Source organism: Microcaecilia unicolor, chromosome 6, assembly GCF_901765095.1.
Source record: "Microcaecilia unicolor chromosome 6, aMicUni1.1, whole genome shotgun sequence".
Lineage (NCBI taxonomy): Eukaryota > Metazoa > Chordata > Amphibia > Gymnophiona > Siphonopidae > Microcaecilia > Microcaecilia unicolor.
Window position 1 is genome coordinate 282,117,300 of NC_044036.1, and position 23,800 is coordinate 282,141,099.

General features: G+C 42.0%; 1 protein-coding gene across 4 annotated transcripts in view; it reads right to left on the reverse strand.

Moving 5' to 3' along the window:
• Positions 1-20,536, reverse strand: part of SEC16A (SEC16 homolog A, endoplasmic reticulum export factor) — a 106,464-nt gene extending 85,928 nt beyond the window's left edge. For all 4 annotated transcript variants that reach the window (XM_030207637.1, XM_030207638.1, XM_030207640.1 and 1 more), the window contains exons 1-2: positions 20,449-20,536; positions 109-3,884 (exon numbers count right to left, since the gene is read on the reverse strand). In XM_030207637.1, coding sequence (XP_030063497.1) covers positions 109-3,798 — 3,690 coding nt within the window. In that variant the 5' untranslated portion in view covers positions 3,799-3,884; positions 20,449-20,536. The remainder of the gene's footprint in view (positions 1-108; positions 3,885-20,448) is intronic.
• Positions 20,537-23,800: the final 3,264 nt, after the last annotated feature.

A 23,800-nucleotide genomic window follows, 5' to 3' on the forward strand; every position in this document is an offset into this window, starting at 1 on the left:
GGCAGGTTATAAATACATTAAATAAATAAAAAAAGCATCTTAAGATTTTATTTTCAAAAGCAAAATGTTAAGAGGAAAAAAAATCAAATCAAGATATTTTCTCTGTACCTGGTAATAAAGCTGAGCAGCTCTGGGATCAGGCTGGGGGTAAGACTGTGGATAAGGTGGTAGATATGCCCCATAAGGATGCCGATAATAGTAGTAAGTAGAAGGATCTACTTGGGGGCCAGGTGTGTGCTGTGGTGCTTGAGAAGGTGGGAACCTTTGCTCATCCTGCTGCATGACTGAAAGATTGGCTGAAGCTGCAGGACCACTTGAGGACAAGGTTTGTTCTCCTGATGGCTGAGCTGGCTCCACAGGTGGCAGTGGTGCCTGAACAGCACCTGGTACCTGAGTTCCGAGTTGCTGCGTTGCTGTAGCAGGTACACTCCCAGAGGTCTTCTGGTAAGCTGGAGGACCTGGAAGCTGTGTGGTTGTGGGCAGCTGAGAAGCCAATGCCATTGGCTGTTGTGAACTCTGTGGACCTTCCTGTACTTTTTTCGATACAGCCTGTTGCTGCGTATCTTTAGTTACCTGTCGATAAAAAGGCTGTTTATCACTCGTTTCTGCTCCTTCCTGTGAAATTTGAGCATTAGTCTGATGAGGGACTACTAGACTGCCAGCATGTGATTGTTTGCAGCCTTGCATAAAATTAATAGCACCACTGTGATTGGTTGGTGCTCGACTTGTCGTGAAATCAAGGGCACCTGCAGTTTCTTCCTGCCCTATTGAGTAGCTGGTGGAAGACTTATTTAACAATGATGTGTTCAGCGGTGGTACTAGCATTACGCCTGCATTATCAGCAGATGGATCTGTCCCAGGGACCATTGCTTTACCAGCAAACTCTGGGGGGAAATTCTTTTGACTTTCAGTAACTAAGTTAAGTGGAAGCTGATGTGGCATAGGATGTACTAAGCTTGAAGTTGAACTGAAGGTTGTTTCAGAAGTGAGTGCATTGTTTGATGCAGCATTAGCAGTTGGGACATTTGTAGGTAAAGATGGTGGTGTACATCCAGCTGGCATAACAGACAGATGACCACTCTCTCCAGCAGTATTACTAACATGTGGAGCTAGACAAGCTGGAACAGGCCTTTCAACTACTCCAGGATCTTTCACGGACTGATTATTCTGATTCGGGTTTAGCTGATTGGGTAAAGAAAGGGAAAAATTAATTGGCTGAGCCAGACTATAGCTCTGATTAGGCTGCGTAATCAAGACAGGTGGATTCTGCAAAGACTCAGTGGGTGGAGAAGATAACAGACTTGCATAGCCTGAGCTCGCCTGGGAATGAAGTGGTTCGTCATCTCCCATTTTGGGAGGATTCTCCAGGTTTTCAGAAGACACATGTCCATCTGACGATAACACAAGAAAAGAACCCATCTTACTGGATTCCTGACCCAGCAAGCCATCCTCTGGAGGCTGAATAACTTCTGCTGTCCGGGGTTTAGGAGTCACAAGCACAGGAGGAGCAGCTGGGGCCAAAAGGACATTCCCTCCAAAAACAGGCAGCTCGTTTTGTGCCCACAGAGTAGTTGCTGGGCTTTCACACTTTTTATTTGCTCCATGAGCTCTTGATGAGGGCCTTTTATTGAGTAATGTTGAGACATTTTCTGTTGAAGGTCCCTTCACAGGTTGTAACAAGTTGCTAGGGTCTCCAATAGCTGTATGACCAAAAGGATGAACCAGGGGCACGGAAATGGTTTCCAAGTTGTCAGGTGGTTGTTCAAGGTTACCTGGAGAAGCTGCTGGGATATCAGAATTTGCTTTTGTGTTCTTTTGCACTATCTGATTACCTCTTACTTCTTCCACCATTTTTGCCTGATCAACTTCTGCAGGCTTTATGCCAACACCATAGGATCTAACTGGCTCAAAAGAACTATTTGCACTAGTCTGAAATATTCCTGTTGGTTTTGGTGGACTTGGTGTTGGGGGTTGGGACATATCACGATAGGAATTCTTGGTTGAGTTTTGTTCACATGAATCTGCTCCCAGGGGAGAGGAGTCAATCTGTTTAAAAAAGCCAGTGGAGAAGTCCTCATCAAGTTTGCCACTTTCTTGTTGGATAAATGTCCCTCCCACTTCCTGAGGCCTGGTGGAACTAGATGCACTCCTGTGGCTGATGTTGCTATAGTTTGATGAAACACTGTCAGGTCTAATAGGGTGAGGTACAGAATCTGGAGACTCCAGATTGGGTCCCCCTTCTCCATGGCTTGCCATGCTACTCTGCGAGAGTGACTGCCCAGATAACCCATACCTCAAAAGATCAGGATTTATGTTGGAGGATACGGAATTAACCTTAAGTGACTCACTAGGAAGAACTTCTTGATTCTGAACACACTCTATATTCTCAACATTGTCATACTGCGGCCCAGCACTACTGCGATCATCAATAACTGTTTTATCACCAACACTGTAATCATCAAAAGACCTCACAGCCTGAGCATCATGCTGACTGCTTTCAGTTTGTGGAAAATATTGCTGAACTTCTGCCCCCTTCTGAGCAGTCTCACTGGTTGAATTTATGCTAACTGGTGTCTGTGACACAACATTTGCTGAAGTCTGATGAGCATCACCTGGTGGGGGGTTTACTAGTCCAGGAATTTGCTCGAGAGAATCATGGCCAAAGTTTCTGGAGTCAGCATGCCGATCCAAGGAGAGTATTTCCTTATTCTCTGCTTCATCCGTTTTGAAAAACACGGAGACTGTGCCTGTATCTGTAAGAATCCTATTGCTCGTGGCCTCTGACCCATCTTGAAGTGTATTTTCTGTCAAGGGGTCAGGATTTGGAAGGCTGGGCTCAGATACATATGGCTGTGGGTAAAATTGCTCTTGATGAGGCTGGCTGAACCAAGGGTTGATCAGTCCTGTGTTCTGATGGAACATGTTTGCAGGCTGAAAAGAATTATTAAATTGAGAACTGTTACTTTGAGAAACATTTAGCCTGTTTTCACTGCTACCAATTGGCAGAGATGCTGCTGTCATGTTTTGCTGGATTTGTTGATGCTGGGTTTGAACATAAGGTATTTGAGATTGGACAGGCACAGGAGAACTGGCTGTGTAAAGGGAGGGTGGAGATGTATGATGAACACCATAATTTGTATTCAAGGAAGAATGGCCAGTAAATGGCAAGTAATTCTGAGCTGAAGGCTGTGAGCCACCTTGAATGGGCCTCCACTGTGAAGAAGGCTGAATGAGGGAAGAGCTTGTGGTTGGTGCCACTGAACTTATGTCCTTGCGGTCTCTAGTCAGATCCTGGCTACTCTGTGATCGGTTCTGAATGAAGACCCCATCCTGAAAATGAGCATTTGGATGTCCCATAATATAGTGAGGTGGTCCTGAAGGGTCATGATGTTCAGGGTTTGTGACTTGAGAGATAACTGTGCTGCTACTTGTCGAATGTGCTGGGGATGCTGAAGGTGCCAAAACATTGCTATATGTGTTTAGATGTGTTCCATGCTGCATTGCAGCTCCTGGCTGAGAAATACGAACTCCCTGTGAATAATCCCCAGCGTGATGAGAATGCACTATGGTCGGCTGATGGACGGGTCCAGGTGAAACTAGATTTCCTTTGGATGGATTTAGTGGTGTGCTCTGAGCAGTCTTTTTGCCAAAAGCAAATGGATCCGTTACAGGTTGCACTGAAGCAGGTACATTTGGTCGTTTACTAAAGGGGCTGCTACGCCAATATGTGCTTGGAGGCATTCCCATGGGAGGAGGCCCACCAGCTCCTGGAGGAACTGTCTGTGGGGGTGGCTGCATGATGAATTTCTAGAATCAACAATACTGCTGCAACTTTGGCCTTCTACAATGGATGAAATGAGCAGAATGCCTCAGTTTCAAGACAGCTGTAAACAAGAAAGAAAACAATTAGCTTTTCAATTAGAAAACCTAGAAACCTGCTTTAAAACTGACTGTTCTTCTGACTGGATTTCTGCATACAAGCAACACAAATATCTTTGTTGAAAGAAAATCTTTTCCGAGTACAAATATCCTGCTTTGTTTCTGGTTGATTTTGAGACATATGATTAAATCATACTATTATAAACACGGAAGGGTACTTTTATAAAGCATTTTCCATGGGCAATGCATGTTTTATACATGGAAAATAGCTCATAAAAGACTGAGGCAAATGCTGCACGTGTAAGTTGATGCAATTTCACAGGACTTTTACATACACTGCACATAGGCCTTCCTAAGGGTAGGGACTAGGTAGAGCACGACAGAGTTGTGACAGAAACACAGAAATGATAGCAAATAAAGACATGGCTTATGCAGCAATGTGCATGTATATTTTATAAAATACTCATAAAAAGGCCCGTTTCTGTCTGAAATGAAATGGGCGCTAGCAAGATTATCCCCCCCCCCCCCCTCGCTGTCCTCCTCTGTCCCCTCCGAGTCCCACGGCCCCCTTTCCTCTCTTCTGATTTACAGGCCGTCCTCCCTCCCCTCTCCCACTCCCCTGCAACCTCACCACTTTGTGCACAGGTTTCCAGGTGTTCTCCACGGCCCTGTGGTCGGCCACCGCCTGCTTGTGCCCCATCACCTTCAGGTCGTGTTGTGGGTTGTTGTCATTAGTAAAGTGTTTTGTGTGTGTGATAGATATTGTGTTTTTGTTTTCAGAATGTTGTTTGAGATTTGGGAAAGGGAGGGGTTGGCTAGTTGGGAGGGTGTGATGGTGTGTGTGAGTGAGAATGTTAGGGGGAGGGGGGTGGGGGATGGTGAACTGTGAGGGAGTGGCGAGAGGGCTTAGAAGGAGGGGGTCTGCGTTCCTGTGGTGATGGGTTGAAAGTGAGTAGGTGCTTGGAAGGGGGGCTCTGCGTTCCTGTGGTGATGAGTTGAATGTCGGGGATCCTTCAGGTCGTGTTTGTCCTGGCTGTCAGTGTAGGTTTTTGGTGTGGTAGAGATTGTTTGTGTGTGTGAATGTTTGAGGGGGCGGGGTTTGTGATGTGGAGTGGCGGGGTGCTTGGAGGGGGGTGTGCGTAGATGGGTTGATGATATGAAAGTGAGGAATCGTTCATGCCATGTTTGTGTTGGCTGTCATTGTGTTTTTTTTGTTGTTGTTGTTGTTGTGCTAGAGAGTGTTTGTGTGTGAATGGTTGGGGTGGCGGGGCGGATGGTGAGGGAGTAGCAGGGGTTTTTGGAAGTGGGGGTCTACGTTCCTGTGGTGATGGGTTGAAAGTGAGGGATCCTTCAGGTCGTGTTTTTGGTGGCTGTCAGTTTTGGGTTTTTTTTGTGTGCTAGAGTGTGTGTGTGTGTGTGAGAATGTTTGGGGGGTGGGCGGATGGCAAACTGTGAGGGAATGGCTGCTGGCTTGGAGGGTGGTGAGGGGCTTTAGAGTTGTTACAGATGGACCAATAATAAAGAATGACAACCTGGATGCAGCAGCTCTTAAGTTTGCTTGTTGTATTTTGAGTGTATAGCAATGACAGCTGTGCGGGAGAGTGGAAACAGAGATCAACTAAATTGGCTTCCTTGCTTACATGGAACTAAATACGCTCACCTCTTTTTTCTGGTTGGAGGAGCTCTGTTTTCTTTGTATAGTAATCGGGAGGGACTGGGAGGGGGCGGGGTGGGAGGTGTGTTGCAGCGGCGGTGGGGGTTTGGAGGGGGTTCAGGGGCTTTGAGGGGGGGGGGTGAGCGTTGCTTGGGGGGGGGGGTGGGTTGGCGGCGCCTCAACTCCGTGAAGGCACCTGGCATTTGCTGTTGTCTCTGCAGCCGCTCCTCTCCCCTCAGACGTCGCTGTGCTCCTCTGGGGTTTCCTCCAGGGGCAGTGACGTGCAGGGGAGAGGAGGAGTGGCTGCAGAGACGACAGCCAATGGCAGATGTCTTTCCGTTTTGGCAGATGTCTGTTTCAGTTTTGTTCTGTTTTTTTGTTTGTGTACCGGCTGCTGCGTCTGCGTGTGGCGAGGGGTTGATGTGGCCGGGGGGGGGGGGGGGGGGGTAGGGGTTTGGGTGCTGCACCGTGGGGGTAGGTGCTTGTGTGATGCGCCATCGCGGAGGGACTTGGGTGTTGCACTGAGGGGGGGGCTATGTGGGTTGTTTCTTAGGCAGGGAGAGGAGTAGGGAAACACACTCCGCGTGTTTCCCTACTCCTCCCCCTGCCTGGGTCGCGTTTTTTTCGTCAGCTGGGCGGCAGCGTTTTGTGAGAGGACAGGGATGTCGCCGGCGCTTTTTGAGAGCGGTTGGCAGGGGGAGGGGTCCTCCTCCTGCCTGGGTCGCGGTTTGTTGCTGTGCATTGGGCTGCTGACGTCATCCGAGTCGCAGCCAATCAGTGGGATGATCAACTCCATTTTTCCACGGTTCCAGGCAGCCTCAGAACGTTGGAGGTGAGAATTATTATATAGGATATGCACAAGTTTACACCTTCTCCAGAGCAGGTGTAAATTTATGCACTACTGAGGCTGGTTGTGAATGCTTATTTTTTAAAGGCACACAGGCATCTATTTTGCCTTTATAAAAGTCTAAAAAAAAAAAAAAAACCACATATGCAAAGCCTATCACAGGCACCCTATTATAAAATTACCCCACAGTATGGCAAGATATACCATTTATAGATGAGAAGATCTGCATGCAAAATATATTGAAAACCGCACAAAGACTTCCATTAGGTTTAATTTGGTTTCAACTATCAAACTACCGTAGTTCAGTCTGTGGATTTTAAGGGGCTACTATTTATTTATTTATTTTATTGCATTTGTATCCCACATTTTCCCACCTTTTTGCGGGCTCAGTGTGGCTTACAATAAGTTGTGAGAGATAGAAATACAGTTTGTTACTACTCGGTTATGGATTACATTGTGAGGAGTTAGGCGAGACAAACTCAGAGTATCATTTAGGAATATAACAATGGGGAAAAGCAGTTAAACATTGGGGGAACAACGGGAAACTAAAAGGGCAGTACATACAACAAGAAAGCATAAAGGCATACATTTTCTATGAGTAGAGGTATGAGTGTGGTGAGAGTACAGGGGATGAGAATTCAGAGTGGCTGTATTGAAGCATTGTTGAACCGTGGGTGTGGGCTTTATGTATTTTGGTTCTTTCTGTAAGTTTTCTCAAAAAGTTGGGTCTTCAATAGTTTGCGGAAGGTGGCTTGTTCATAGGTCGTTTTCAGGTTGCGTGGCAGTGAGTTCCAGAATTGCATGCTCATGTAAGAAAAGGTTGTCGCATGCAGCGCCTTGTATTTCAAGCCTTTGCAATTAGGGAAGTGGAGGTTGAGAAAAGTTCGGGATGATCTTTTAGCTTTTCTGGGTGGTAGATCTATTAGATTAGACATGTAAGCTGGGGCCTCACCGTGAATGATTTTGTGGACTAATGTGCATGCCTTAAAAGCAATGCGTTCCTTAAGTGGGAGCCAGTGTAGCTTCTCTCGTAAGGGTTTTGCACTTTCATATTTTGGTTTTCCGAAGATGAGTCTGGCTGCTGTGTTCTGGGCTGTTTGGAGTTTCCTCAGTATTTGCTCTTTGCAACCTGCGTATAGTGAGTTGCAGTAGTCCAGATGGCTGAGTACGAGGGATTGCACTAGGCTGCAAAAGACGGATCTTGGGAAGAATGGTCTTATGCTTTTCAATTTCCACATGCAGTAGAACATCTTTTTGGTTGTGTTGTTTGCATGGGTTTCGAGTGTTAGGTGGCGGTCGATAGTGACTCCAAGGATTTTTAACGTTTCTGAGATTGGAAGGTTTAGTTTTGGTGTGTTTATAGCAGTGAATTCATTCGTGTTGTACTGGGAAGTGAGTATCAGGCATTGAGTTTTTTCTGCATTTAGTTTCAAGCGAAATGCATCTGCCCAGGTGTTCATGATGTGTAGACTTTGGTTAATTTCATTGAGGATCTCTTTAATGTCTTCTTTGAAAGGGATGTATATTGTTACATCATCGGCGTATATATATGGGTTGAGGTTGTGATTTGATAGGAGTTTTGCCAAGGGGATCATCATTAGGTTGAAGATGGTTGGTGAGAGGGGTGATCCTTGTGGTACTCCACATTCAGGTGTCCATGCAGCAGACGTGATTGACTTTGATGTGACTTGATATGACCGCTGGGTTAGGAATCCCTTGAACCAGTTTAGGACATTTCCTCCGATGCCAAAATATTCAAGTATGTGTAATAGGATTTCGTGGTCAACCATGTCGAAGGCACTTGACATGTCGAATTGTAGGAGGAGTATATTGTTGCCGGTTGCAATCATTTGTTTAAACTTAGTCATAAGGGTAATTAATACTGTTTTTGTGCTGTGGTTCGATCGGAATCCTGATTGGGCATCATGCAGTATTGAGTGTTTAAATAGTTTGTGAGTTGTTTAGTTACTATTCCTTCAGTTATTTTGGTTATTAGTGGTATGGATGCTACTGGTCTGTAATTGGTTATTTCGCTTGCGCTTTTCTTTGTGTCTTTGGGTATTGGGGTGAGTAGAATTTTTCCTTTTTCTTTTGGGACTAGTGAGACTTCTCAGTGGAATAAGTGTGTCTGTCTTCCGATCTTACAGGTAATGTTTGGTCTGAATATTATATAAAACAGGTTCACAACCCTCATCTTCAAGGGCTGTAGCCCAGTCGGGTTTTCAGGATTTTGACCAGAAATATGCAAGAGATCTCTTTTTGCATGCACTACATCCACTATATGGAAAAGATCACAAGTATATACATTGTGTAAATCCAAAAAGTCCTACTGGATTGCAGCCCATTAAGCAAGTGGTTCCCAAACCTGGTCCTGGAGGCACCCAGCCAGCCAGGTTTTCAAGATATCCATAATGAATATTCAAGAGAGAGATTTGCATGCAGTGGAGGCAGTACATGCAAATCTCTCATGAATATTCATTGTGGATATCCTGAAAACCTGACTGGCTGGAATGCCTCTAGGACCAGATTTGGGAACCACTGCATTAAGGTACTGTTCAGCAAAATGTATAACAGAAGTTAGGCTGCATATTTCTAAGTAACACATTCACCTTATTTAAACCAAATTCAGATTTGGTTATGGTGCCAGTATCCTCTCAAGCTCAGTCCACATATACATTGATCTGTGCAAGATGACAGAAATCAGGGCTCTCATACAACATTCCTCCAAATCAGGTTTACTGTGAATATGAGGCAGACATGCAAAACAGATACTTCATTTTTTTTTAAGTGTTGATCTCCAAACCTGATAATCTATATAGTTTGAACTGTGCATAGGACAGCACTAACTCTGTTCTTGCATCCACTTTCCCCTGCAATGGTTTTCATGCTGAAGCTGTTTCACCTGATCCACAAATCAAGTTCTGAACAGCTTAATGCATCATCTATACTAAAATGGAGAACTACTTGTGATTCTCCTGATATACTGCCCAATTCTTTAAGACTTAATTCTTTACAATGAACTTACAAAAAGCCAAAAATCCCATTCTAGCATAGAATGTTTGCTCCATTATGGTTTCAGTTAATGTTTGTGGATGGGTGGGTGCAGAGGGGAGCACAGAGAAGGAAGAAATGTCCTTAATGAATATAGTTCTTTTATTTCTAGTTTGAAGTTGGAGTAAATTCTTTTTTTGTGAATGGGTAAATGATGAAAACATTTATAAAAACTGGAATAGGGAAAATTCCTGAAAGCAGTTATTCAATATTGATCAACATGAAAAAAAATCCAAATGCTATAAAGGCTTCTTATATATGAAAGCCTATTTAGATGCCACTTTGGATTTGAATTTCACATATATTTAATCACATTTAATTTTGCAGATATTGAAAATCTGCCAAGGGAGATAGCTTAGAAAGAATATTTTGATTTATGAACTTTTCTGAAGGGACTTGGTTGAATCAGAATGATTACTGGCATTTTGTAAAACTTGCCTACCTTTTTTTTTTGTTTTTAAACTACCTCAGAAAGTGGCTTTTCATCCAATAACTGTTTTTCTATGTGGAGACTGGTTTTATAACTGCCCACCAGCATGACTGCAAACTTTTCGATCCTGAAATGTAAGTGCACTTCTTTCCAACAAAGCAAACTTCCAGCCAACCAGGATGTTACCAGGAAACTGCTTTGCCCTAAAGCAACACATCCTGGTATCAGGTAACCACTTGGCAAATTCAATCTTATTCTAAGAGTAATTTATGCCATGAAAACTAACAATGAGAACAATAATGATTTACACGTTATAACCCTGATTTATGTTAAGTTTATCTCAAAAGCTGTCAGGGAAAAAGCTAAATTTGATTTTATAAAAAGCTTATCACCACCACATATAAAAAGAAATATCAGGCCCCAGATAAAAGGCATAAGTTGTTTACTCATCACTTACAAGAAGGCAACACTGATTTCTAGAGAGTTTTAAAACTAAGCAAAATAAGAATATCAACCAGTGTTTCAATATAACAAATTATGTGGTTTCACTTCTTATCCTCAAATACCAGCCAGCCATTACACAAACATCAAAGAAAAGTATCCTACTGAAAACACTAGCTCACCATACCCGAGCTAATTACTACTTTCTATTTCATTCAACGTTAAGCTAGAGTCTCCTGCCCCGTTGTTTATGCCTGCCTAATAATCACTGATATTCAGCAGCACTTAACCAGACAGCACTGCTGAATATCAGGCAGTCTGTGAGCAGAGCCGGTACTTAAGTGGCTAACTGCCATATTCAGACCACTAACCAGTTAAGTAAGCAGCTAAATTAAAATAGCAAAAAGCTGTCCTAACTTTAGCTGCTAAGCTAACCAGGCATCAATCTGAATATTGGCAGATGCCTGGTTAACTTCTGGGTAGTGGCATGAGGGGAGTCTCTAGTGTCCCCCTCCATACCCCCCAAAGGTAATTACAGACCACAACCAGACCCCTGCCCCCAGCCTACACTGGATATCCTTGGTGATCTAGGGGACCCTAAAGGCAGGAGTAATGTTCACTTGCTCCTGCCCATTGCAAATCTGGACTTGAAATGACTGCCATGACCTCTAGCGTCAGTCTCACGGTACTTGCTAGTACCATGAGACTGCTGCTAGAGGTCATGGAGGCCATTTTGAGTCCACAGAAGTGATGGGCAGAAGCAACTGAGTATCACTCCTACCAGTTGGACCCCCTAAACCCCAAGGGATATCCAAATGGGGGGATGATACCTGCTTCCGTTATGCAGGGCCCACATATGGTCTGGCGCCCAGACATGGCCTGGCATTGAATATCGGGATATAGTTCTACCTGCAATGCTCGGTGTTTTTTCTCTGACCACCGCTGGCTGAATATTGACAGATCTTTTTAATCAAATCTTTCAAAATATGACAACATCCAAACTAGCCTCTGGTGTTTATGATAATTTAATATGTTAAACTGTCCAAGTGCTCAAGTCAGCTTGCACAAAGTCTGAGATTTAAGCAATTACACAAAAAAGTGAGGAGAAAAAGTCTTCCGGTTATTTTATATTGGGGTGGGGGGCATTTTTTGCAATGATGGCAGACTTAATCTTGACTAGTCCATAGCAAGGAGGCATAACAAAAAAAAGACAACGGAATGTACAAGAAAAAACTAATCGATTTTTATCCTAAATTAGTAGGGACCCTTTTAATAAAGCCTAGCACGTGCTAATGGAATTAGCATACGGTAAATGCTAGGAAGCCCATTTTATACTCATGGGCTTCTTAGCATTTAGTGTGTGCTAATTCCATTAGCATGCAGTAAACTTTAGTAAAAGGACCCCTTAATAAGTACCTGGCATTAACGGGGGTGGGGGGGGGGGTGTTAGGTAAATGACCAGGGAAGCCAACAGCAACCCACCCCACTAGTAGTCTGCCAAGAAGCAATTATACAAGTGACAGCCCCCATATGTTGTTCGCAACTTAATAGTTGCATACTTTACCTTTCCACATTAAAAAAAAAAAATTACATTTCTGATAAAAACAAAACTAGATTTCTGAAGTTATGGCATTTTGCAGCATTAGGCTGGTAAAAGGAATATTTGGACTAAAACATTGCAATTTATTAGATTTGATATACCGCCCTATCTGGAACTACCAATCAGAATGGTTAACAAAAGAATATCATAAAAGTGGTGACATAAGATAAGATAAAATGACACTCGTGTATTGTTGTTTGATGTCATGTTATTTTATTAAGGCAGCGAAAACCTAGCCCATATCTGATCCAAGAAAGGCAAGGATAAAATAATAGGTTTTTAGAAAGTCAGTAGATTTGTTATTGATTTAGATTTATTTACCACCTCTTTGAAGGACTTCACTCAAGGCAGTACACATGAACAATAAGCAATTACAACAGTAAAAATATTCAAACAACAATACAAAGTATGGCATAGTATACTACTTACAATGTCAACACAATACATAATAGAACATTTTAATTGATAGTGAAGGATAAAGCAAAGATGTAATATATAGATAGGTAAGAAAGTAAGAAGAGATAGAAAGTAAGGTGACCGATTTAAAGAAAGTTGTACATGTGGTCAGAGAGATGGTTAAATATTATCTCAGGTAGGGTAGGAGTGGATAAACATGTCCTGCTGCAGTATGTGCAGCCTGAGTCACTCCTTGTGTATGTGAGTGACACTAACAAGTTAGTTACTTCTTCCATTAAAGGACTGGTTGAAGACCCAAGCTTTCACCTGCTTCCTGAAGTAGAGAAAGTCTTGTGTTAAGCGGAGCCTTTCAGGCAGTGCATTCCAGAGTGTCGGGGCTACTCCGGAGAAGGCTCGCTTGCGGGTATCACATCATGTAATGTCTTTTGGAGAGGGTGTGATTAGTGATAGTCCTTGGGAAGACCTTAGTGTCCTTGGCGGTGTGTGGAGGATCATCCTATTCTTCAGGTACTTAGGGCCATTCCCTTTCAGGGCTTTGAAGACCAGCTTTAGTACAAATGTTCATCCTCCCACGCTGGATATATATTATTCAGATGTTGACGATAACTCGCTCTCTTTCACACAAGAAAAAAATTAATAATATGCTAACACGATTTTTGTGGAGGGGAGGGAGAGCAAGACTACCTACTTCAGTTCTTTATAAACCATGGACTAAGGGAGGAATGGGGCTCCTAGATATTCAATTACTGACTTTAGCGAATGGCATGCGACATATAGCAGAATAGCAGATTGGTTCCGTAGAACTGCTTATTTTTCAGTACAAGAGACAGAGGTTGCTTTGGGAGCACCCTGGCATTTTAGTTTCCTATTGCATACAGACACTCTAGAGTGGAATGCACACCCCACTAGATCTGTTTTACACTCCACTCCATAAAGCGTGGTATCGGGTGGGACAATCACTAAATAGCTCAAAGCACACATGGGACACCCTTTCTTCCACTGATAGGAAATGAGGTTTTTCCTCCGGGATTCTCAGAGGGGGGCGTTTAAAAACGGGGTGCTTTATCTGTTCCATGTGGTGAAAGATAATGGACAGATAAAACCTTGGGCAGAGCTACAGAGGGAGTATCAATTAGGCCCGTAAGGCATACTTTCAGTACTACCAGTTATGTCATTATATAGCTTCACTGCCGGGGGCAGCGCTCTCCTTGTCCTCTCGTGAGAGGATTTGACGGAGTTGAAAGCATTAAGCCAACTTGAAGGCTGTGGTAAAACAACCAAAGTATGCAAGCAAGTGCCAGCTAACAAGATAATTAGCTCGCTTGAATACAACCCTGGTTACAAGACTGGTATGAGAAACGGAAGTGTTTTCCATATCATCGATATAGAGTGGCATGAATATTGCTGAAGGACATCAAAGTAATAATGAACTCAAGTATTCAGTGATATAAGATCACTATCCATTGTGGGGATTGAAGAACAGATGTCTTGGAAGATTTAATGGAAAACATCAACAGCGATTAATGACGGGATGTTTGTACTATCTGGTTATAGTGATTGTTATATCCTGTTTAACATAGGAGCTTGTATTCTGTGAGAATAGGTATTGAGTTTAATTTGCATATTTTGTGTAAGTATTATATGGATGAATGATCAGTATGGATGTAGGTGTGATTGGAGGAAAATAGACTTGATAAAGGTCATGGTGAAAATTTATATAAAAGATTTGTTAAAAAAAATAATAAAATCACATATATAACCACTGTTATTTACTCAAAACTAGAATTCTGAAGTTATGGCATTTTGCAGCATTAGGCTGGTAAAAGGAATATTTGGACTAAAACATCGCAATTTATTAGATTTGATATACCGTCCTATTTGGAACTACCAATCAGAATGGTTAACAAAAGAATATCATAAAAGTGGTGACATAAAATAAGATAAAATGACACTTGTGTATTGTTGTTTGATGTCATGTTATTTTATTAAGGCAGCGAAAACCTAGCCCATATCTGATCCAAGAAAGGCAAGGATAAAATAATAGGTTTTTAGGCCTTTCTTAAAGTCAGTAGATTCGTTATTTATTTGGATTTATTTACCACCTTTTTGAAGGACTTCACTCACGGCAGTACACATGAGCAATAAGCAATTACAACAGTAAAAATATTCAAATAACAATACAAAGTATGGCATAGTATACTACTTACAATGTTAACACAACACATAATAAAACATTTTAATTGATAGTGAAGGATAAAGCAAAGATGTAATATATAGATAGGTAAGAGAGTCCGTTGGGAACCCTTCTGGCACACACTTTCACCATTAGCACGTAGCAGACTGTTGAATTGAAACTCAGATTGACAGTTCTATCTGGACATTAGGGAGGAAGGGGAGGGCAGTGATGAGTCAGAAGAGGGTTGTTAATAAAAATGCTTGGATGTAAGTTAGTGATATCTCTTACAGTTGACACACGTTGTTTCACATCCAATAAAGATGATTAAACCAAAATAAAGTCAACTGAATTAAATTCTAACCAAAGATAAGTTGGCAAAGAATTCCACAAAGCTGGAGCTAAATAATAAAATGCAGCAGTCTACATAGATTCACGTCTTGTGCATGTAGGGATGGAAGAACTAAGAAGTTTTGATTTAATGATCTTAATGTTCTTGGTAGACAATAAGGAATGAATAAATTTGCCAAATATTCCAGTTGACCTGAATGAAGAACTTTATAGGCAATCTCCAAAAAATTATGAAGCTCATTTTCAAAGCACATAGACTTACGAAGTTACATATGTTACTATGGTGCTCATTTTCAAAGCACTTAGACTTACAAAGTTCCATAGGTTATTATGGAACTTTGTAAGTCGAAGTGCTTTGAACATACACCTCTATGTAACTTTGTAAGTATGTGCTTTGAAAACGAGCACCTATACCTCATATAAAATGAGAAAGGGAACCTATGAGCTGCTCTCAAAAGGAGTGTGATCCTATATCTTTTAGCAGCAGTAATAACTCTTATGGCCATATTCTGGCTTGACTGAAGTCTCTGAATATTAGGGAAACCATTGAATAGTGAATTTGCACAACAGAACCTACTCAACACCAAAGAATGTACAAGTTTATGAAGCAAAAATTTGTTTAATGTCTAATAGATCTGATTAAATGTAGGGTTCCAAAGCAGTTACGGTATGTATATCAAAAGATAACCGAGAATCTAGAGTAACTTCCAAAATTTTTAAAGATGGGAACAAGGATAATGTATGCCCAGATAAATATGGAGCCACTGAAAGGACCGATATGAAGTTGGTCAACCAAGTAGCTTTGGACTTCTGAGCATTAAGTTTTAAATGAGGTTCTAACCATGAAGCAATCTTCTCAAGGCAATCATTTAGTGTTGAAATATCATGGTTTTTCAGATCAATTAAAGTTAATTGAATGTCACTGGCATAAAAAAATGGGTAAAAACATCCAATTCCTGGATCAGGAGTGCTAATGGACTCAAAAACAGATTGAATAATAAAGGTGATAGTAAGGAGCTTTGGGGAACTCCACAGTCTAGACTCATGGTCTTAGATGCTATAGGGGAGTGAGAAACAAAAAATGGTTCCACTTTTTTTTTTAATCAGAAAGATCATCTACACGCCATCCCTTGTAATACGTCTCTAAGGAAACATAGGTGGTGGTGAGTCCCCAGATCAAACGTTGCTGATAAGTCTAACGAGGTGACCAGTGCTACATCACCTCTAAATGTTCACGGATATCACAAATCAAGGATACCAAAGTTGTTTCATTGTTTCATAATTCCCTGAAGCCTGACTTGCAGGGGGTAGCATTAATTTTGTCCACAAAATCTTTTAAACTGCATCACCATAACTTTCTGTACTAATTTAGAAATAAAAGTCAAATTAGAATCAGGTCTATAGCTTTCAGGTAAGGCTGAATCTAATGAATTGTTTTTCAAAATAGGGAAAATTATGGCCTTTTCCCAAGAAATCGGCAAGTACCAATTAAAATGTCTCTGACACTTAATTGAGAAAAAAAAAGTGAAACTCCCCTCAAACTCAGATCCACTGTGTCCATCCTCAATTCCATACAACACCCAAAGTTAACAGATCACTAAGTTATCAGACCAGCAATCTCAGAGTTTACAATTTCTGAACCAGTATTTAAAAAGATTCACAGTACGTGCACTTCAGATTCCTCTCATACACAGGAGATGGTTGTGGCAAGTGGTAGTGTGGAAGACTCACACTGAACACAGGAACTAGTGTCACTTCTCTCACTGTCACTTCCCTGTGTCGCTAAAAACGAATCTCATACTCTGTTTCTTCCCTTGCTTATTTCCCATATAGTCTACTAATGCAGTGATCTCGTCACTATTTTTCAAGCAAGGGCCAGTCTGGCAAAAAATATTCAGTGACATACATAGGACCACTGTGGACAGCAGCTGATGCCTGGACAATAAGAGGGGTGTCATCTCAGAGTACACCTGTATGCTCCAAGTACATCTGTAGTAAAAACAAAATTATCTCCTCCAGATAGTTATATTCCCTCCATGCTGCTCCTGTTGTCTCCTACATTTTTCCCTCCCCCCAAAAGTCTGACGTCGGTGCCGGGCAAAATGGTAGAGACTATTATTAAGAACAAAATTACAGAGCATATTCAAAAGCATGGATTAATGAGACAAAGTCAACATGGATTTAGCGAAGGGAAATCTTGACTCACCAATCTACTACATTTCTTTGAAGGGGTGAACAAACATGTGGATAAAGGGGAGCCAGTTGATATTGTGTATCTGGATTTTCAAAAGGTGTTTGACAAAGTACCTCATGAAAAAGTCCAGAGGAAATTGGAGAGTCATGGGATAGGAGGTAGTGTTCTACTGTGGATTAAAAACTGGTTAAAAGATAGATAACAGAGAGTAGGGTTAAATGGTCAGTATTCTCAATGGAGAAGGGTAGTTAGTGGGGTTCCCCAGGGCTCTGTGCTGGGACCGCTGCTTTTTAACATATTTATAAATGACCTAGAGATGGGAGTAACTAGTGAGGTAATTAAATTTGCTGATGACACAAAGTTATTCAAAGTCGTTAAATCGTGGGAGGATTGTGAAAAATTACAAGCGGACCTTGCGAGATTGGGAGACTGGGCGTCTAAATGGCAGATGACGTTTAATATGAGCAAGTGCAAAGTGATGCATGTGGGAAAGAGGAACCCGAATTATAGCTATGTCATGCAAGGTTCCACGTTAGGACTAAGAAAGGGATCTAGGTGTCATCGTTGATGATACATTGAAACCTTCTGCTCAGTGTGCTGCTGCGGCTAAGAAAGCAAATAGAATGTTAGGTATTATTAGGAAAGGAATGGAAAACAAAAATGAGGATGTTATAATGCCTTTGTATCGCTCCATGGTGCGACTGCACCTCGAATATTGTGTTCAATTCTGGTCGCCGCATCTCAAAAAAGATATAGTGGAACTAGAAAAGGTGCAGAGAAGGGCGATTAAAATGATAAAGGGGATGGGACCACTCCCCTATGAGGAAAGGCTAAAGCGGCTAGGGCTCTTCAGCTTGGAGAAAAGGCAGCTGAGGGGAGATATGATAGAGGTCTATAAAATAATGAGTGGAGTTGACCTGGTAGATGTGAAGCGTCTGTTCACGCTTTTCAAAAATACTAGGACAAGGGGGCATGCGATGAAGCTACAATGTAGTAAATTTAAAATGAATCGGAGAAACTTTTTCTCCACTCAACGTGTAATTAAACTCTGGAATTCGTTTCCAGAGAATGTGGTAAAGGCAGTTAGCTTAGCGGATTTTTAAAAAGGTTTGGACGGCTTCCTAAAGGAAAAGTCCATAGACCATTATTAAATGGACTTGGGGAAAATCCACTATTTCTGGGATAAACAGTATAAAATGTTTTGTACATTTTTGGGATCTTGCTGGATATTTGTGACCTGGATTGGCCACTGTTGGAAACAGGATGCTGGGCTCGATGGACCTTTGGTCTTTCCCAGTATGGCAATACTTATGTACAATACACACAGCCACCAACTCAATCAAAAACAGTCTCAGTCCTCATTCACCCTCCATCATTGTGTCTTCACACCACATTTGTACAAAGAAGCTTTCCCTCCAGTTGTTACCCCTCCTCCCCCATCATCATGCTGTAAGGTTTGCTGCCAGTGAAGCACAAGTTCTGTTGTCTTCTAGCACTGGACAACTCTCAGGGAGTTTGTGCAAAGCACTTAACTGCTCCTACGAGATTGGCACAGGAGTTTGGGTACTGTGTGGCACAAATTCACTGAGAGATGCACTCACAAGGGAAAACAGGCCCATTGTTCCTGCAGCAGTACCAGCAGCCAAGTCCCTGCATAAAGTGAGATGGAGAGTATGTACTGGGGAAAGCCCATGAGCCTACCCCCGAGCCTTATGAAAAATTTTACTGCAAGTTACCTATACCAATATAATGAAATGTTCTATATAACCAAGTAGAACTTGCACGATAAGGGAGAACAGCCCTTAAAAGCCAATCAGCATACCTTAATAAAAGGAAGACAGTGCCAAGTGTTTTAGCTTTTGGATTTAGCTCACACCTCTTAAGTAGCAGTTCATAGGTATGTCACCCCTCTGGGGACAGGGAAAATCTAATTTTGTACCTGAGGGAATACTGGGTTATGTGACTTGCCCAAGATCACTTATTAGATTGAATCAACAAGAAATCTTACACATATCTTACTTGCTCTGTTCGAGTGGACTAAGCTTGCATAATTTAGGTAGACTCAGCAATCACTTCTAATGTTTTACTAGCTTTGTACCCAGATTTTAATTATGAAGAAAATCATCTGTTAGGATCAGCTAGTAAGCCTGCAGTGAACCACTCATGTGTAAAGAAAGGAACCAAGCTCGAGACAAAATTGTTTCTACCAAATGGTACGGGATTTGCATTGCAAGACATACGAGGAGACTTACTGACCTGAACATATATACCCTGGAGGAAAGGAGAAACTGGGATATGATACACACGTTCAAATATTTGAAAGATATTAATCCACAAACAAACCTTTTCCACAGACAGGAAGGCTCAAGAACTAGAGGACATGAACCGAGGTTGAAAGGGGGCAGACTCAGGAATAATGTCAAAGTATTTTTTCATGGAGAGGGTGGTCGATGCCTGGAATGCCCTCCTGTGAGAGGTGGTGGTGATGAAAATGGTAACAAATTCAAAAATGCGTGGAATATACATAAAGGAATTCTGTTTAGAAGGAATGGATCCAAAGAAGCTTAGCAGAGATACAAAAGCAACACTGATAATTAGGAAGCAAAGCCAGTACTAGGCAAACTTTTGTGGTCTGTGTTCTGATTGTGACTTGATAGATTCAGCTTCAGAAGTTGGAGCAAAAGGCCAGTGCTGGGCAGACTTCTACGGTCTGTGCCCTGATCATAGCTGAATAGGTTTGAATAGGATGGAGTGGAGCTTTTCTGGGGCTTTGATTTTAACTTCAGAAATTTTAGAACAAGGATAGTGCTGGGCAGACTTCTATGGTCTATGCACTGAAAATGGCAAGGCCAACTCAAGACCAGGTATACATATGAAGTATCACATACCATATGTAATGATTTTTTCTTGTTGAGCAGACTGGATACATCATACAGATCTTGTCGTCATCTACTATGTTACTTTAGAAACATGCTTACATACGTGGCTATATATATATATATATATATATATATATAACCAAAACGTCCACCAATCGTTCCCTGCTATGGCTCTTACACAGTGATTTGTCAAGGCAGACTACATTACTTAAGCACCTGCTCTGCTCTGCCCCTCCCCCCCCCCCCGGGGGTAACACAGGGGCAGCTCACCCCCTCCACACAATGACAAACCACATTTCCTAATGCGAAGCCTTCTAGTGGACTATATAGAGTCGGGACAGAAATCGGTGTTCTCCGAGAAGCATTGTATTGGCGCAGGCCGTGGCCAGAGGAGATTCTACCTCAAGCACAGAAACCTAGCCGCAAGTAGACAGTCGGCCGGAATCAAACAAGTCGGAAAGCAGAGGCTGTGTGACAGGACATAAACTATCCCTCAGCGAGGGGACAGGAGGAAAGAGAGGCTAGTGCTTACCTCCCGGCTCCCGCCACCCGTGTACTAAAAGCCGGTTACCCACCGCTTCCTCTAGTTACAGAAAGCCCAGCGCGTAACCACCATCTTGGACATCCGGCTAGCCGACGTGTACATCTTGACGTCACTCTCTTTACGTGATGGCGTCACGCCAGCACAGACTAGTCGTCTCCGGAGAAACTTTTCACTTTCTTTTTTCTTAATGTATTTCTCTAACATTTATTGTATTACTTTTTAAAGTTAACTGTCGACGATCTTCAGTGCAACCTGGGAAGTGCCAACTCCGGCATAGCTCACTTTCCGGCTGGAGGGTTCGATTATTTCCGGAACAGGAGCTGAGGTGGAGATGCGAGCGCGGTTGCGCAGAATTAGACTACTGCACTCCTCCTCGATCTCCTGCGGACAGCGAGTTCCGACCTTTTCTAGAGTTGTTAGCGTTGGCTTGTAGCCTTTGAATATTGATTTTTCTTGTTAAGGGGATCTTTTACTAAAGCTTAGCTGGAGTTAACTCGTGCTAAGATTTAGTAAAAGACTCCCGAAATTTGTAGCAGAGGCATGCACTGCACCTTGATAATTGAAAGGAACACGATAATGAAGCAAGTAGTGTCTCCAGATTGTAGCAGTAGTTTATTGGGAAAGTTGTTATAATTTAACTTTTTAAAAAAAAACAAAACATAAGAGTGAATTCAGGCATAAACAAGTTACAAATGTATAATAGTAACAAGAATAGTACAACAAAGTAATACAGGTAAAGCATGAGTTCGGTGAATGTATATTTAGGATTTAGGATAATAGCAGGTACCGGTACCTTCTCCATTGTCTGCTAAAATTGACCCATGCTCCCCAAGTTTTAATGAAAGAGCTCAGACTCTACACACCAATTCTGCCTTGTCATAGATTCTGTGACTGGTTGAGGGGGCCTGGCTATTGTGGGGTGGGTCCCTCAGTGATCACCCCACCCCTGAAGGGTGGCCTGGCATTTGAGTACAGGCACCTTGTTTGCTAGAAAAAACGCACAGGATATATATATATATATATTTTTTTTTTAGGTCTAACGTATGCCCTGCTGCGTGTAGAGCATTTCACAATTTGTATAACTTGAAGCTGTTCTAATATTAGCTTCTATGGCCTCTGTTGTGGTGACAGTTCCTCTATAGGTAGTTCACCTGATACATTAAAGTCGTCTAAAATGCAAACTTTTTGGAGGTCGATTGGTAGCGTGGATAGAAATTCTAAGAATGGTGAACAGTCGATGGTTGTTTTTCCTGGTGGACAATAGAATAAGCAGAAGGCTGTATGTGTGCATTCTATAATATGAAAAGAAAGAAGTGAATTATGCTTCCAGTGATTAACAATAAGTTTAAGGGCAACAGAAATTAGGAAATCAAATAGGAATTTGTCCAATTCTTCAGTTCAGGTAAGATGAGTAATTTCCAAATAATGAGTTTCAAAGAAATAGTAGTTGACAAGTGAAGGATATCTGATATTTTACTTCAAACATCAGACCAGAAAATTTGGAGATTGCTATAATCAAATAGCATATGGGAGAGTGTTTCAGTTGATTTAGAGCGTGACCAGCATTGATCCGACGGAGATTGACTACTGGCCATTGCTTTCCTGGTAGTCCAGAGTGAGTGATGATATATGAAGTATAAGGATTGGATGATTGAAGTGGACATTGAGACTTGAGTGTCATTGTTCCAAAATGAGTGCCATGATTCTTCTGGTGTCTGAGTGTTCAAATCCTTTTCCCATATTTGAGTGGCCAGGTTGTAGTTTGTTTGTTTTTTTTAAATATAATTGGAATGTCTTGTAGAAGATAGAAGCAAAGTGAAGAACCTTTAAAGTAAAAACTTCCAGTGCGCGTTTCTTTAAGGAAGGACTTGTGGTAGTTGAGGAGATGTTTTATAGAGTGTTCAGTTTGTAGGAAATGGAGGAATTCTGAATGTGGAAGGTTATGTTCAGTTTTGTAGTTGAGCAAATGATTTGCATTTATTATTTAGCAGTAATTGATCTGTAAACCAGATGTTATGGGCATGCTAGGTTGGCCAATGAATGGGTGACTTGGCAATTAATATATTTGAATTATTCCATAAGACAGAGTTATGAAACCTATTAGATTTCTTTAATAAAATCTAGTGGCGTACCAAGGGCGGGGCGGTGGGGTCAGTCCGCCCCAGGTGCACACTGCAAGGGGGTGCAGGGAGCAGCTGCGTGGCTGTTGGCTCTGCTGGTTCCCTCTGACATTACTTCCTGTTCTGGGGCAGGGAACCGGCAGAGCCGACAGCCACGCAACTGCTCCCTGCGCTCCCAGGTGATGTGTTGGGGGGTGTGCAGCGGCGATCTGCCTGGATGGTAGCTGACATAGGAATGCCACTGATAAAATCCCTTCCAGTAACTGACATGAAGCAAGAGTAGCTTTTAAAACTAAAGGTACATTCAAGTGGGTAGGTGACATGTAAGCTAGTATATTCAATGGAATCTTCGGAGATAGAGCTGCTTCCAGTTTCAACCAGGTAGGTGTAGAAAATGATTGGGATGTATGAAACCATTGATTTCCTTGATTTAGAATGAAGGCTGAGTGGTATTGAACAAAGTCCGTAAAGTTTATACCTCCAAGGTGTTTATGGAGTTTTAGCATTCTAGCAGCTATGCGGGGAGGTTTGTGATTCCAGAGAAAGTCTGTTAGCAGTAAAAAACAGAGTAAAGCAGAGTAAAAAACTTGCATCAGGCGTGGATGCTGTTTAAAAACACCATCCTGGAGGTTCAGGACAAATATATTCCACGTATTAGAAAAAAGGGAAAAAAGACTAAACGTCAGCCGGCGTGGCTAAACAGTAAGATAAAGGAAATCATTAGAGCCAAAAAACAATCCTTCAGAAAGTGGAGAAGAGAACCAACTGAAAGTAACAGGATAGATCATAAGGAATGCCAAGCCAAATGCAAAGCGGAGATAAGGAGGGCAAAAAAGGACTTTGAGAAGAAATTAGCGTTGGAAGCAAAAATACATAGTAAAAATTTTTTTAGATACATTAAAAGCAGGAAACCGGCCAAAGAGTCGGTTGGGCCGCTGGACGAAAATGGTGTTAAAGGGGCGATCAAGGAGGACAAAGCCGTAGCGGAGAAATTAAATGAATTCTTTGCTTCGGTCTTCACCGAGGAGGATTTGGGGGGGACACCGGTGCCGGAAAGAATATTTGAAGCGGGGGAGTCGGAGAAACTAAACAAATTCTCTGTAACCTTGGAGGATGTAATGGGTCAGTTCAGCAAGCTGAAGAGTAGTAAATCACCGGGACCTGATGGTATTCATCCCAGAGTATTAATAGAACTAAAAAATGAACTTGCGGAGCTACTG